We start from the raw sequence: 16,721 nt of genomic DNA on the forward strand, positions 1-16,721 counted from the left end.
TGATAAACCCTTGAAAGCAAGGGGAAACTACGGCCGTAATTTTTCCCGAGGGCATGCAGCTTTACTGTATGATTAAATGATGATGGCGTCCTCTTGGGTAAAATATTCCGGGCGGGGACTACTCAAGAGGATGTCGTTATCAGGAGAAAGAAAACTGGCGTTCTACGGATCGGAGCGTGGAATGTCAGATCCCTTAATCGGGCAGGTAGGTTAGAAAATTTGAAAAGGGAAATGGATAGGTTAAAGTTAGATATAGTGGGAATTAGTGAAGTTCGGTGGCAGGAGGAACAAGACTTCTGGTCAGGTGACTACAGGGTTATAAACACAAAGTCAAATAGGGGTAATGCAGGAGTAGGTTTAATAATGAATAGGAAAATAGGAACGCGGGTAAGCTACTACAAACAGCATAGTGAACGCATTATTGTGGCCAAGATAGATACGAAGCCCACACCTACTACAGTAGTACAAGTTTATATGCCAACTAGCTCTGCAGATGACGAAGAAATTGAAGAAATGTATGATGAAGTAAAAGAAATTATTCAGATAGTGAAGGGAGACGAAAATTTGATAGTCATGGGTGACTGGAATTCGAGTGTAGGCAAAGGGAGAGAAGGAAACGTAGTAGGTGAATATGGATTGGGGCTAAGAAATGAAAGAGGAAGCCGCCTGGTAGAATTTTGCACAGAGCACAACTTAATCATAGCTAACACTTGGTTTAAAAATCATGAAAGAAGGTTGTATACATGGAAGAACCCTGGAGATACTAAAAGGTATCACATAGATTATATAATGGTAAGACAGAGATTTAGGAACCAGGTTTTAAATTGTAAGACATTTCCAGGGGCAGATGTGGACTCTGACCACAATCTATTGGTTATGACCTGTAGATTAAAACTGAAGAAACTGCAAAAAGGTGGGAATTTAAGGAGATGGGACCTGGAGAAACTGAAAGAACCAGAGGTTGTACAGAGTTTCAGGGAGAGCATAAGGGAACAATTGACAGGAATGGGGGAAAGAAATACAGTAGAAGAAGAATGGGTAGCTTTGAGGGATGAAGTAGTGAAGGCAGCAGAGGATCAAGTAGGTAAAAAGACGAGGGCTAGTAGAAATCCTTGGGTAACAGAAGAAATACTGAATTTAATTGATGAAAGGAGAAAATATAAAAATGCAGTAAATGAAGCAGGCAAAAAGGAATGCAAACGTCTCAAAAATGAGATCGACAGGAAGTGCAAAATGGCTAAACAGGGATGGCTAGAGGACAAATGTAAGGATGTAGAGGCTTATCTCACTAGGGATAAGATAGATACTGCCTACAGGAAAATTAAAGAGACCTTTGGAGATAAGAGAACCACTTGTATGAACATCAAGAGCTCAGATGGAAACCCAGTTCTAAGCAAAGAAGGGAAAGCAGAAAGGTGGAAGGAGTATATAGAGGGTCTATACAAGGGCGATGTACTTGAGGACAGTATTATGGAAATGGAAGAGGATGTAGATGAAGATGAAATGGGAGATACGATACTGCGTGAAGAGTTTGACAGAGCACTGAAAGACCTGAGTCGAAACAAGGCCCCCGGAGTAGACAACATTCCATTGGAACTACTGACGGCCTTGGGAGAGCCAGTCCTGACAAAACTCTACCATCTGGTGAGCAAGATGTATGAAACAGGCGAAATACCCTCAGACTTCAAGAAGAATATAATAATTCCAATCCCAAAGAAAGCAGGTGTTGACAGATGTGAGAATTACCGAACAATCAGTTTAATAAGCCACAGCTGCAAAATACTAACACGAATTCTTTACAGACGAATGGAAAAACTAGTAGAAGCCGACCTCGGGGAAGATCAGTTTGGATTCCGTAGAAATACTGGAACACGTGAGGCAATACTGACTTTACGACTTATCTTAGAAGAAAGATTAAGGAAAGGCAAACCTACGTTTCTAGCATTTGTAGACTTAGAGAAAGCTTTTGACAATGTTGACTGGAATACTCTCTTTCAAATTCTGACGGTGGCAGGGGTAAAATACAGGGAGCGAAAGGCTATTTACAATTTGTACAGAAACCAGATGGCAGTTATAAGAGTCGAGGGACATGAAAGGGAAGCAGTGGTTGGGAAGGGAGTAAGACAGGGTTGTAGCCTCTCCCCGATGTTATTCAATCTGTATATTGAGCAAGCAGTAAAGGAAACAAAAGAAAAATTCGGAGTAGGTATTAAAATCCATGGAGAAGAAATAAAAACTTTGAGGTTCGCCGATGACATTGTAATTCTGTCGGAGACAGCAAAGGATCTGAACGAGCAGTTGAACGGAATGGATGGTGTCTTGAAGGGAGGATATAAGATGAACATCAACAAAAGCAAAACGAGGATAATGGAATGTAGTCGAATTAAGTCGGGTGATGTTGAGGGTATTAGATTAGGAAATGAGACACTTAAAGTAGTAAAGGAGTTTTGCTATTTGGGGAGCAAAATAACTGATGATAGTCGAAGTAAAGAGGATATAAAATGTAGACTGGCAATGGCAAGGAAAGCGTTTCTCAAGAAGAGAAATTTGTTAACATCGAGTATAGATTTAAGTGTCAGGAAGTCATTTCTGAAAGTATTTGTATGGAGTGTAGCCATGTATGGAAGTGAAACATGGACGATAAATAGTTTGTACAAGAAGAGAATAGAAGCTTTTGAAGTGTGGTGCTACAGAAGAATGCTGAAGATTAGATGGGTAGATCACATACCTAATGAGGAAGTATTGAATAGGATTGGGGAGAAGAGGAGTTTGTGGCACAACTTGACCAGAAGAAGGGATCGTTTGGTAGGACATGTTCTGAGGCATCAAGGGATCACCAATTTAGTATTGGAGGGCAGCGTGGAGGGTAAAAATCGTAGGGGGAGACCAAGAGATGAATACACTAAGCAGATTCAGAAGGATGTAGGTTGCAGTAGGTACTGGGAGATGAAGAAGCTTGCACAGGGTAGAGTAGCATGGAGAGCTGCATCAACCAGTCTCAGGACTGAAGACCACAACAACAACGATAAACCCTGTCGCCACACTCTGCATGACCACAGTACCAAGTGATATTTTTCGGTAGGATAATGCGAGACCATCACTACAGTTCACACCACAAACACCTTGAGAAATGTACGGAGCTTTGAATGACCTGCCCGGTTCATTAATTTTTCAAGGGTAGAGAATGTCTGAGATGCGGTGGGAGGCTGTATACTTTCACACTACCCTTCAGCCAGCAAACTTCATGTACTGGCACAGCAAGCATTTCAGGCAGGGGAATAAATTTCTCAAAATGATATTTGGAGGCTGTTTGGTTACGTACCACAACGAATACTGGGGCATTTTTGTGTCTATATAGGGGTCACGCCTATCATGTTGTCGATGGACTTCATTTTCGATTGGAATGAAATTCTAATCATTTGATACTTCATGGTAACCGAGAACTTTTTATCCATGTACTCCATAGTTTAATCGTTTAGTACTCTTAGGCGATAACATCTCCAAAAAGTATGATAAATAGGGCACTGGTACTTCATGGTGTAACATTTCCCACTTCTGTTAATAAAATTTGCTTGGAGGACAGCCTCGTATTTACCAGATTTACTGTCTGATGATCAAAGGTGTTAGTAAAAATGACAGGAAAGGCGAATATCGGACTTCCAGTGGTCGCCATAAAAGCATGTACTGAAACGTCATTCACTCAACTTATTTCCTAAACTGCAATATAGAGGCTAATGCAGAGTCCTTGTCGTAAACTTGACTTCCTGCTCAGGGCACTTCATGATACGTCAAGAATGACCTTATTGGTCTGTCATTGAGGAATACAGACCGTTCGTTATCTTACCTGCGTCTCGGAACGTCTGGCGCTCTCCCTGTTGCAGCTGACGCATTCGACGCGTGGTTCCTATAAAAGAAAGTGGATAATGGCTGGTCGTTCACAGAAAAGTCTACATATTTTTTTCAATTTTGTGGCGACTGGAGAACATGTTTTAACTATGTAGCGCTTTTTTTCTCTTTTTCCTCCGAATACGTCTTCATCCATTCGCTATGTTTCTTCTTCCATTCCTCTATACATTCTAAACATTGTCAAGATAGCTTCTCAGCAAATCTCTGAGTGTTCATCATTATTAGAAATTTTGGTCTGTCTTTTTTAATACAGTATTTCTTCCTGTATGTCAATTTCTTTCTGTGATCATGAATTTTTGTTAGCCAATTGGTAAGCTCAACCTAAATTTGGAATCTTTTGTGAGCCTGTTGACCATGCGTTCTACATAAATGATCAAAAAACTGTAATCGTAATTTTCCGATTGTATTTGTCACTTTTTCTGTAACCTGCTAGGTTTCTTTTGAGTTATTGATCATTCGAATTCCATTCTCATATTTTGGCCCTAGAATTTTACTCAAAATGTTTCTTTCTTGTTCTTGGATATTTTTTATTTGAGATCTGCTGTCAGTTTCATATACGCAAAATTCTTGTTTTAACAAGCGTATTGTAATGTCGTAATTTTGCATTCTGTAATAAAGATTTTTTAATTTAATTTTTCCAAGTCAATTTGTACAATCTTCTTAGTTTTGCAGTTCTTTGTTTGCTAGCTTCCCGACTTATCCAATCAGCTCATTAATCTCACCTAAATATCTGAACTTGTCTACAGTTGGAAGACTTTTCCGAATCTGTTGACTGAAGGTTGGTTGTCGAATCAAAACAAATTCAAAGATCACCGTATAATGCCACTATACTTATTGCATGTAATTAATCAGCCGACTTCATACAAGCGAGACGCAAGGCAGAGCGTCTGCTGCGGATGCTGAACGATTTGTGCCTGCCCTGACAATCGCCAGTCAAATGACTGAGTTCGCCCCAACGCTGATGTGCTTTGATACACGCCTTAACTTCACACCACAAGATATACGTAAGCCTTTCATTACAACTGCTGCAACTTGATTTGTATGGTACTTCCATGTCTTCCCAGTCGCTCCTCGCTGTAGCATGCAACTTGCATGAAAGCAACGGGGCTTCTCCCCTTCATTTGGTACCAAAGAATCAAACGGCTGGCGTCCCTGTGGCGACTATAGAGGGTCGACATTGGACCGAGTAAAAGCCTATAACCAAATACGCAGCAAGACTTTTCTGTGCTTTATCGAAGAAGCATTGCGGTGACTGCACTTGCGTTTCGCACACATAAATGATGACATAATCTTTCAAAGGTCTGATGACTACGGAATCCTCATAAATCCAGAGAAATGCGTCATCGGTGCTAAACACAGTAACGTTTCTGGGATTACTAGTTTCCGCAACCGTACGTGTCCACCACCTGAGATCATCGTCGCACTTACCCAGTCGCAAAAACGGTGCGATAATCTTTCGCCGTCGTTTATTACCCCGAGCTACTGAGGAAGCAGTTATAAGAGTCGAAGAACACGAAACAGAAACAACAGATGATAAGGTAGTGAAACAGGTTTGCATCTTATGATCGATCTTACACACTCTGTACGTTGTGCAGGCAGTAAAGGAAACCAGAGGGAAATATAGAAAGGGAGCTAAGGTTCAGGGAGAAGAAATTAAAACTTTGAGATTTGCTGACGACATTGTAGTTCTGTAGGAAACAGCAAAGAATTTTGTTAATCAGTCGAACGGAATGGATAGTTCTTGACAAGAGGTATAAGGTGAACGTCAGCACAAGTATTACACGGGTAATGGCGTATAGGAAAATTACCGGTCCTGTCACAGTAATGTGGTCACCACCTATGTTCGACATCAACATGCTGTAACCACTCACAGACGGCAGGTGGTAGCACTAGCAGTGGAGGTATACGAAGCATGTCGGGGGATGAGGATGGGGGGTTGGACGCAGAAAACAATGCAGTCGTTGTCATGCCCAAAAGGGCATGATCATTGGCTTTCGAGCCAAGGGCGAAAGCATTTCCAAAATGGCTAAGTTTGTAAACTGTTCGAGTGTCATCATGGTTAAAATATACCGCGCATGGCAAAATGACAGTATCCAGAACTGGTGCGGAGGCAACTGTGGCAGTAGACCAGGGCTTCCCAACCTTTTCAGCTGGTGGACCCCTTCTTCAGTCGAAAATTCATGGCGGACCCCTAGTCAGTCAAGAGCACAGTAACTTTAAATTTCAGAGCGAAACCCATGGGAACTGAAAGCTTCTTAATGCAAGTTCCCTGTTCCCAATGACCCCTTCCCCCCCCCCCCCCCCCCCCCCCCCCCCCCCGAAGTATCAATAGTCTTTGGTTTAGAGGTGAATGAAAACAACTTGAAGGTCAAAAATCGACTTATGAAATAGGTAGTGCACTGACAAACATGTTTAACATTTAATTATGCCTGGGGCCGCATACGTGCCAGCGAGCACTGTGATTGGTTGACAAAGCTCGCTCCGCGCATACGTCAAAGGTTTCAGCGCATCTACCGCCGTGAGCCGGAGCACAAACGACCGCCGTATTGTTACGAAACAGTCGAGCAGAGAAGCCGCATTCTCCGGCACTAAACTGTGTATGCGTTCTCACTTAGGAACCGCAAAGGGTGCTTGGGAATATGACATGAAGTACGAAAAAAAAAGTGATGAATTTGATTTTCACATTTTCATTCAATAATTTTACTCATTATTTTACACGATTTGGTGAAGGGCGACCGCGGACCCCCTAGAAAGAGCCGGTGGACCCCTAAGGGGTCCGCGGACCACACGTTGGGAAGCCCTGCAGTAGACGAAAGGGTTGAACAACGGCTGCAGAGATGCGTACGGGTGAATGGACGAGGAACTGTTGAGCAACCGACCGCCCAGATGAACCAAGGGGTTAACAACGGTCTCTCCTCAACGACTGTTCGGTGAGCGTTGCTGCTTATGGGCCTCTGCGACAGGTGCCTGGTTCATGCACCAATACTGGCTGCTGTTCGTCAGCGACGAAGGCTGAAATTTGCACGCCGATACCGCAACTGGGCGTCCACTGAGTGGCCTTTTCAGATGAATCACGTTTTGTGCTACATTGGACAGACGACTGTTGGCGTGTACGACGTGAAATGTATGGAAGAAAACATCCTGCAACAGCCGTCGGCAAGGTCCAGGCTGGAGGAAGGATGGTCATGGTCTGGGGAATGTTTTATTGGCATTCCCTCGGTGGTGTCCCTATTCAGGAAGGCGCAATGTATCAACACAAGTATGCATGTCCATGTCCACTCCTACATGCAGTTTGGTTTTTGTCAGTATGCTACAGAAGAATGCTGAAGATTAGATGAGTAGATCACACAACTAATGAGGAGGTATTGAATAGAATTGGGGAGAAGAGAAGATGTGGCACAACTTGACGAGAAGAAGAAATCGGTTGGTAGGACATGTTGTGAGGCATCAATGGATGACCAATTTAGTATTGGAGGGCAGCGTGGAGGGTGAATACACTAAACAGAAGAATGATGTAGGTTGCAGTAGGTACTGGGAGATAAAGAAGCTTGCACAGGATAGAGTAGCATGGAGCGCTGCATCAAACCAGTCTCTGGACTGAAGACCACAGCAACAACATGTTGGCATCAATCAGCAGGACAGTGGAACGTGTCACACAGCTCGCAGAGAACGTGCGTGGTTCGAAGAGCACCAGGATGGGTTTACCGTACTCTCCTGGTCACCAACCTCTCCGGATAGAAACCCAGTCGAGAGTCTGTGGGACTACCTCAGACAGGTTGTTCGCCCCGTGGATCCTCAACAGAGAAACGTAGCTCAGCTGGCCACGGCACTGGAGTCAACATGGCTCCACATGCCTGTCCGTACCTTCCGGAACCTAACGGACTCCCTTCCGTCACGTCTCGCAGTGGTCCATGCTGCAAATTGTGCTTATTCAGGATTTTGGTAGGTAGTCACATTAATATGAGTGGACAGTGTAAATCAGGTGATGTTAAGGAAATTATACTAGTAAATGAGACATTAACAGTAATAGACGAGTTGTGGTCTATTAGCAGCAATATAACTAACGATGGCCGAAATACAGAGGATATAAAACGCAGACTGGCAATAGAAAGAAAACAATGTCTGAAAAAAGGAATTTTTTAACGTCTAATATAAATTTAAGTTTCAGGAAGTCTTTTGTGAAGATATTTGTATGGAGTGTAGTTTTGTACGCAAGTAATTGTGGGCGATACGAAGTTTAGACAGGAAGACAATAGAAGCGTTTGAAATGTGGTGCTACATAAGAATGATGAAGATTAGATGAGTAGACGGAATAACTAATAGAGAGGTAAAAGTAAAGATAAAGTCTGTGGCGCAATTCCGTTATCGGGCTATTGGCCTTAGGGAGAGATCAGCCGTTCTTTGTCGCTGCACTAGGAGGGGGAGGGTGGCGAGCCCATCACCCTAGGTGCGTTTTTTCCCCGGGAAAGATCCCCGGTACTTATTTAATAGCAGGCTGAGTGGACCTAGGGCAGTTCTGAAGCAACTGGAACGAGGAAAAAATATCCGCCCCTCTTCGGGATTCAGGAAGAACCTCTTGCGCTGAAGTCTAGTGGTCTACCAGCTAGACCACCAAGGCCACAATGAACAGGAACTGAATGTAATTGGAGAAAAAAAGAAATTTGTGACGTAACTTGACTAAAAGGAAGGATCGTTGGAGTTAACTGAGTGTGTGTTTGTGGAGGGTAGGCTGGAGGCAGGGGGAGAGAATAAAATTATAGAGGTAGACCCAGGCTGCGCTAAAGTAAGCAGTAGCTGCAGATAGTAGCATTTATGTGGAGATGAAGAGGCTTGCGCACTATCGACGGCGTGGAGAGCTGCTTCAAACCGCAAAAGCAGAATAAAAGGCCTTCCAAGTATCTGCAAGAGAGTAGACAGTCAGCAGTTATGGCGCTCTTTCCTCATTTTGTGAGTCAGTTGGCAGTGTTCTCGGGCTATTGCTATCCTCCGTGCTCTGCGACGTGTTTTCAGCACAATAGAGGTGTTCTTCGATAGTGTGGTTGCTCACATGTTGTTATTCTCCAGCGTTGCATCGACAAGCGATGGCGCTATGGCCCGTACACCAGCTACGACCCTCGGAGCTATCTGAAAACAGTCCTTGTCAGCTACATGCTGTTGAGGACATCAGTGCACTGTGGTACTTGCCATTTGAGCAGAATGGTAGTGCTAACAGCTGATCGTCAATATAGTGGCAGTGAAAAGCGCAGATCAGTCTCTGTACGACTTCGGAGAGAGACCCATACATACGACCACAATTAAATCGGTAAGATCCCGTGTGTTGCCATCATATGGGCAACTGTCACCGTAGAACAAGAAATAGGTTTCTTTGGTGGCGATGCAAGTACTATGATCAAGCCTACTGTAGAAACTTCAGCACTGGACATTGTAAACTCAACAAACGAAAGTGTCAAAATGTTTATTTAGTTTTCAACTTTTCGTTAACTAAAATCTTATGACATTATGACATTTTGTGGGCTAACTCTTCATTGAGGAAGAAAGCGTTTGTTGTACAAAAGCGTGTAACATGAATAACACGAGGTGTCTACTCAAGAACCTCTTATAGACAGTTTTTTAAGCAATTAAGCATACTGACAATAGCCTCACAGTACAATTATTCCATTATTAATTTATTTTCAAATATCAATCGCAATTTGAAAACAGTAGTAACGCTCACAGGCATATTATTATAAGGAGAAATGGCAGCCTGTGAGGGTCACTCAGTTTGAGTGTGACACAAGAGGTGGGTTACATAGCCATAAAATCTTTGCAACTTCCCCAGGGGTGCAAAGAATCTATAGTCGTTTGCAAAACTAAAGGAGGAAAGTAACTTTCGCATGAGATGTCATAGGAGCTCGATGAATCATAGACCATACATAGAAATAACAACTATTTTATAATACAGAGGGCAGCAATAAAACGAACAGAAATGACACTTTTATTCAAAGACAATAAATACACTGAAGTCACCGCGGTTCATACTGGTCCCCGAGGCATTACAAAAGGCGGGATATGATTCTTAACAAGGTGTGTGATTTTCACGGACGGCAGTGCATGTTATGCATCGGACTCCCATGTTGCCCAGTAGGTCTGGTAAGGAGTTCTCGTCGCAGGGACCGTTAACAACTGCTAGAGGGTCGTTAGTGCATGCGAACGTGCTGCAGTGCGTGTCCCCAACGCATCCCACACGTGATCGATGGATTTAAGTCGGGGGAAGGGACAGGCCAGTCCGTTCGCCGAATAACCTCTCGTTCCAAAACTTCCCCCACCTACGCAGTTCTGTGGGGTCGCGCATTGTCATCCACATAAATATGAAATCAGGACCAAAGCACAAGGGGAGGGATACAGTATCACAGTATCCCAGTACCGTTCACAGGTGTGTGTTCCGTGTTCAAAGATTCTGAATGTAATGGCCACCAAAGGAACCATGTTCAGCAATGGTGAACGAATCATCAAATGCCGAGAGGTGGGAAACGCGAAACGGCTCTCAGGAACATTGTCGAACATGATCTTTCTGGTGGCCCAGGTGTCAAGGTGTGGCTTGAGCGGTCAGATCTCAGAATCTTCGAACACGGCACACTCATCGTCAACGTTATTTTGGCATGTGTTCCTCCCCCATGTGCGTCTTTTCGCGGGTGCATTCGGCCCTGACTTCATGTTTATGGGTGACCCTGCACGACCACACCGAATAGCGCAGGTGGAGGAGCTCTTGGAACGAGAGGATATTCAGGAATGGACTGGCCTCCCCGATCCCCAGCTTAAATGGCGTCGAGCACATGTGGAATGCGTTGGAGAGACGTACTGCAGCATGTGCACATGTAGCGACGACCATCTACCGCGCTGGTGGAGGAGTGGAACGCCCTTACCAATCTTGTGGCCACGATGGGAGCACGTTGCTGAGGATGCACTGCCGTCTATGGTAATAACACACCCTGGTAACAACCATGGCCCGCCTTTTCTAATATCCAGGGGACCAGGGTGATTATTGTCTTTCAATAAAAATGTCGTTTCTGTTCGTTTCATCGTTTAGCCGACCGACGTGGCCGAGCGGTTCTAGGCGCTTCACTCTGGAACCGCGCGACCGCTACGGTCGAAGGTTATAATCCTGCCTCGGGCATGGATGTGTGTGATGTCCTTAGGTTAGGTCTAAGTTCTAGGGGACTGATGACCTCAGATGTTAAGTCCCATAGTGCTCAGATCCATCTGAACCATTTGATTTACCTTCTGTATTACACTGCAGAAGTTTTTTCTGTGTATTGTCCAAGTTTCATTGAGCTATATTACTTGACAGGGAAACATCACGGAAAAGTTACTTTCGTCCCATGTCTTACACACCAGTGTAACAGATTATAAGATTAACTTCAAACAGAACAATGTTATGAGATAATGCGTGGATGTCTCTGTGTGTGTGTGTGTGTGTGTGTGTGTGTGTGTGAGAGAGAGAGAGAGAGAGAGAGAGAGAGAGAGAGAGAGAGAGGAAGGGAGGGGGGGGGGGGAGGAGAAACTGAACATGGTTAAGTACATAATGAAGAAACAGTGGAACACTTTCTAAAATGCCCATTAGTAGCTGGAATGGAGTGTATTCAAAAGGGCCTCCTGAATCATACCGGAACAGCTGCAGCTTACATCGAATACTGGATGAGCGAAATATGGTATATTTTTAACTATTTACTATTAAAAACAGTCTTGATCACGATTTATTTATTAAGGTGACCGGTTTCGACCACTACTGTGGTCATCTTCAGACCATTGAATAGGAACCTATTTCTGCTGGAGTAGTGATTCTCCAGCAGAAAGAGGTTCCTACTCAATTGTCTAAAGATGACCACAGTAGTGGTCGAAACCGGTCACCTTAATAAATAAATCGTGATCAAGACTGTTTTTAATAGTAAATATTTGTAACATACTGATCACTGTCACTCCTATAATGTATTCAAAAGTAATTTTTATTATTTATTTCTGTATTTGACTAGCATATTTTTATATAAACACACCTATTGTGCATTTTAAATTGTGTCCTTGGCTTTTTTTCGGTTGCTATATATCGTATGATGTACTCGAAAAAATAAAAGTAGCTTAAGATTAACATATAGGGTATTCATGTCAATGGTCACAACATTTCCATATTTTTCACTGAGAAAGCGTACTAGAATTTTAGAACTGACTCATTTCTCATCACAGCGAGAAATCGCAGCTGCGATCCGTGGAACGTGCATATACTGTCATTGAAATGTTTGTTCTCTTTGTGTAGTCTTGGTAGTTGTCATACAATACATTAGTTATAGAGTATGAGTCACGTGCAAAGAATACTTTACCGTCGCAAGTAAGTGTGATGAATAGTGAGAGCAGGCGAGATACCACAAAAGCGCCTCACAGAAATGGAAACAACAAATCAACGGGTGTGAACTATGTTACAACAAAGGAATTCAAGAGTCAAAACATCCGAAAGGGATCGCAGTTTCAAAAACGTTAAAACGGATGTTGTGACAGAGCACGGAGAAACTGTGCGTGAAACTGTTGCGTTCTTTTGTTGCAGCTTATGTGACAAACTATTATGATTTCATCATTTCCTTGGGAGTGATCACATTAAAATTCATACGAATTGCCCGATGGGGCAAGGATGTATCTCACTCACTTGCCAAGTGCATAAATTAGGTACGTCGGTATGAGATTCCTATCATATGACACACGTACGTGTTTTCTGGTGGAGGATTCGGATGACTTGTCGCCTTGTTATCAAACGTGTGCGGTTCCCGTTCCACAGCCAACTCCTTTCGGTTGCTACAGAGTACTTGTGCAGAATCAAAAACAAAACAAAAATTGGCACGGGGTACGTTTAACGCAGCTCGCCCACTTGGCAGCCTTACACCGTAATCACTTAGCCGCTACGCCACTCCTCTTTGAGGCTGCTCTACAGGGTGAAAAGTATTTAAACCGATAAACTCTGGGAGGTTGTAGCGGACAACAAAACAAATATTTTTCCCTAATGTCATTTTTATCTATGAGGATTATTTAAACCAGTAGAGGCCCTATTACGCTCTTCAGTTGTTGGAGGCCGTATTAAGATCTTCAGTTGTTAGAGGGCGTATTACGCTCTTCAGTTGTAGGCAACTGCTGTCCACCAGTGTAGTAGTGCATTGTCTCTGTTTACTAACGGAGCGCGTGAGACCGGGTCATTTAGCAGATTACCTGGACAGGGACGCCGTCACACGGTAAGAACGCTGCAATTTGAGGAAGCTGTCTTGCAGCATGTGGAGCGGGATCCTTCAATCAGCACTCGTGCAATTGCACGTAACATGGGGACGAATCAGACGAATGTAAGAACAGTCCTTCGAGAGCAATTGTTACGTCCATTTCACTTACAGTGTGTCCACAACCTGGAACCAGTTGATTATCCACTCAGAGCATTGCCAGAATTGCTGGAAGACGTCCCGTTCCCTACAAGACAAAGCATGTGGTTGCAACATGACGGGGCGCCGGCACATTTCAGTCGTCGTGTGCGTCGATTCCTGGACCGATAGTTCCCAGCAACAAGGATTGACAGAGGTGGTCCTGCTACATGGCCTGCTCGATCCGCAGATATGTCCCGTCAGGCCTTTTTTGTGTAGGGAGAGATGCGCAACCTTGTTTACGCAACTCCTGTTGCATCAGAAGAGGATCTGGTTGCCCGGATAGTAGCAGCAACAGGAACAATTCAGGACACTCCTGGGGTTTTTGCCCTTGTGAGACAGAACATGATCCGACGATGTAACCTTTGTTTACGTGTCAATGGAGGCATTTTTTAAAATCTGCTATAATCGAAATTGGGTTGTGTTAATGTGTTGTCTCTTGGTCATAAAGAAATGGAAAAGTGTTTCTTGGTTTAATTAATTTGCCGCCAAAGAAATCTTCCTCTACCGGTTTAAATACTCCTCATAGGAAAAAATGACATTAGGGAAAAATATTTATTTTGATGTCCCCTACAACCTCCCAGAGTTTGTCAGCTTAAATACTTTTCACCCTGTATATTGCACTTTCTGTCCTTGGACCGTTCACTGTACCTATTTTGCTTTTTTTTTCGACAGTTCAGCACGCCTTCTTCCTGATTTCAAGCTTGATCTGTGTTCAGTTTTCGACGGGCTATCCACTGGGCCATTTTACCACTAAATCTGCGGGGGGTGCGATGGGGAGTGTCCCTTGTCAGGAGACTGTAGGGGAACAAGTGGCTGGTGCAGAGCCTTGTTCGCCAGCCGTGTGACGGCGGCCTGCTTGCAGGGATGGAGGTGAAGCCGTGCAACGGGGAGCCGCCGCTGGTGGACGAGGAGACGGGCAGGGAGTACGACTGCGGCAGCGGGCCAGCTCGCCAGGACTGCCCCTCGGGCAGCTACTGCCACCAGACCGCCTTCTTCGCTCGCTGCTGCCGCAAGGGTAAGCACCTGAGCCCCTGCGCCAGTAGCTTCCTAAGTCCGAGCACGTGTTATATACCACAGACCCCACTACACAGACTAGCTGACAGAACTTCATGTCTGAGATCAAATGAGCACGTGTGCTACTTTAAGGTTTCCCTCGAATGCTATTGGGTTGGTGCATAAGTTCGTAGCGTTTTTCCATAAGTTCGAGAGCTCGGCAGAAATTGTAGACAATATCCGTTAGAAATACTGATAGCCTGGGGAGAGCCGGCCATGACAAAATTCTTCCACGTGGTGAACAAAATATATGAGACAGGCGAAATACCCTCAGGGTTTGAGAAGAGTACAATAATTCCAGTTCCAAAGAAAGCAGATGCTTGCAGGTGTGAAAATTACCAAACTATCAGTTTAATAAGTCAGGCTGTAAAATACTAACACGAATGTCTTACAGACGAATGGAAAAACTGGTAGGAGCCTACCTCGGAGAATATCAGTTTCGATTCTGGAGAAATGTAGGAACTTATCTTAGAAGATAGGTAAAGGAAAGGCAAACCTACGTTTAAGTATTTGTAGACTTAGTGAAAGCTTTTGACAATGTTGACTGGAATACTCTAAAAATGGCTCTGAGCACTATGGGACTTAACTTCTGAGGTCATCAGTCCCCTAGAACTTAGAAGTACTTAAATCTAACTAACCTAAGGACATCACACACATCCATGCCCGAGGCAGGATTCGAACCTACGACCGTAGCGGTCGCGCGGTTCCAGACTGTAGCGCCTAGAACCGATCGGCCACTCCGACCGGCGACTGGAATACTCTCTTTCACATTCTACATGTGACAGGGCTAAAATACAGGGGGCGAAAGGCTATTTACAATTTAAATGGAAACTAGATGGCAGTTATAAGAGTGGATGGGCACGAAAGGGAAGCAGTGGTTGAGAAGGGAGTGAGGCAGAGTTGTAGCCTGTCCCCAATGTTATTCAATCTGTATATTGAGCAAACAGTAAAGGAAACAAAAGAAAAATCTGGAGTAGGAATTAAAATCCAGGGAAAAGAAATAAAGACCTTGATGTTTTCCGATGACATTGTAATTCTGTAGAAGACAGCAAAGGGTTTGGAAGAACATTTGAACGGAATTGACATTGTCTTGAAAGAAGAATATAAGATGAACGTCAACAAAAGCAAAACGAGTATTATGGAATGTAGTCGAACTAAATCAGGTAATGCTGAGAGAATTAGGTTAGGAAATGAGACACTTAAAGTAGTAGATGAGTATTTGCTATTTGGGTAGCAAAATATCTGATGATGGTCGAAGTAGGGAGGATACAAAATGTACACTGGCAATGGCAAGGAAAGCGTTTGTGAAGAAGAGAGATTTGTTAACATCGAGTATAAATTTACGTGTCAGGAAGTCTTTCCGAAAATATTTGTATGAAGTGTAGCCATGTATGTAAATGAAACATGGACGACAAACAGTTTAGACAAGAAGAGAATAAAAGCTTTTGAAATGTGGTGCTAAAGGATGAGTTTCCTTTTCCACTGAAATGTTGATAACTCTGGCCATTATTCATGTAGGCCACAACCAAAAGGGCTGCACAAGTATGTGAGCAAAAACATTCCTTTCGAGGGATTGAGTGTAAAACAAGTTGGTGAAAGCATTCATATAACATGTTACCGTCACAGATTTGTGTCAGTCGTTTATCTCACATTAAGTGAAACCACTGAAACTCAGTGTGTCATATAACTGACGTGGTTGCTGATACTTAATTCATTCGCGGCAATCCTATCTCAAACACCCAAGGGTGGAGACATTACCAAGTTTTTGCTCTGATCCAGAAATGTTGTAGATCCGGGGCCGTGTTGCTCATATTCTGCTTGATTTTTGCTCGAATCCGTAATATTGGGTGGTCTAAATGATTCCCCCTTTTTTTTGTATAAAACAGGAGCTGGTTTCATCGCATAGTGTTCTGTGGACATTTGTTCCTGCCAACGAATCAATATTTGAATGCTTGATTTCAGTGTGTTGTGAGTAGCCTGTATTGTTCGTATTCTATTTTATTTTTATTAGCATCCATTTTTATTCTTTTTCGCATTTAATGGAGATCTCCATTAGCAACTTTTGAAAGAAATGTTGTTCGACATTATTACCACTTGTCAAAGAATGAGTAACTAATTCTGCGTTGAGGGTATTGCTTATTGTCACTGAATGTCACACACAACACAGTGGTTTGCAGACATACATGTTGATGGGAACGTTTTGTTGTTTTAGTGACCAGAGAAAACGCTAAAAGTACAACGGTAGTTACGCAGATGGGTCCACACGTTATTAACAGGCACTACAGGCAATATATTTAACAGAAATCAACATACTGGGAGTTCTCCACTAAATGC

At 43.4% G+C, this 16,721-nt stretch overlaps 1 protein-coding gene across 1 annotated transcript in view; it reads left to right on the forward strand.

Annotated features, from left to right (window-relative positions):
• LOC126158394 (agrin-like) overlaps window positions 1–16,721 on the forward strand; it is a 422,061-nt gene that overhangs the window by 161,800 nt on the left and 243,540 nt on the right. The window contains exon 10 of the mRNA XM_049916440.1: window positions 14,197–14,349. Within this exon, the coding sequence (XP_049772397.1) occupies window positions 14,197–14,349 (153 nt within the window). The remainder of the gene's footprint in view (window positions 1–14,196; window positions 14,350–16,721) is intronic.

Source organism: Schistocerca cancellata, chromosome 2, assembly GCF_023864275.1.
Source record: "Schistocerca cancellata isolate TAMUIC-IGC-003103 chromosome 2, iqSchCanc2.1, whole genome shotgun sequence".
Lineage (NCBI taxonomy): Eukaryota > Metazoa > Arthropoda > Insecta > Orthoptera > Acrididae > Schistocerca > Schistocerca cancellata.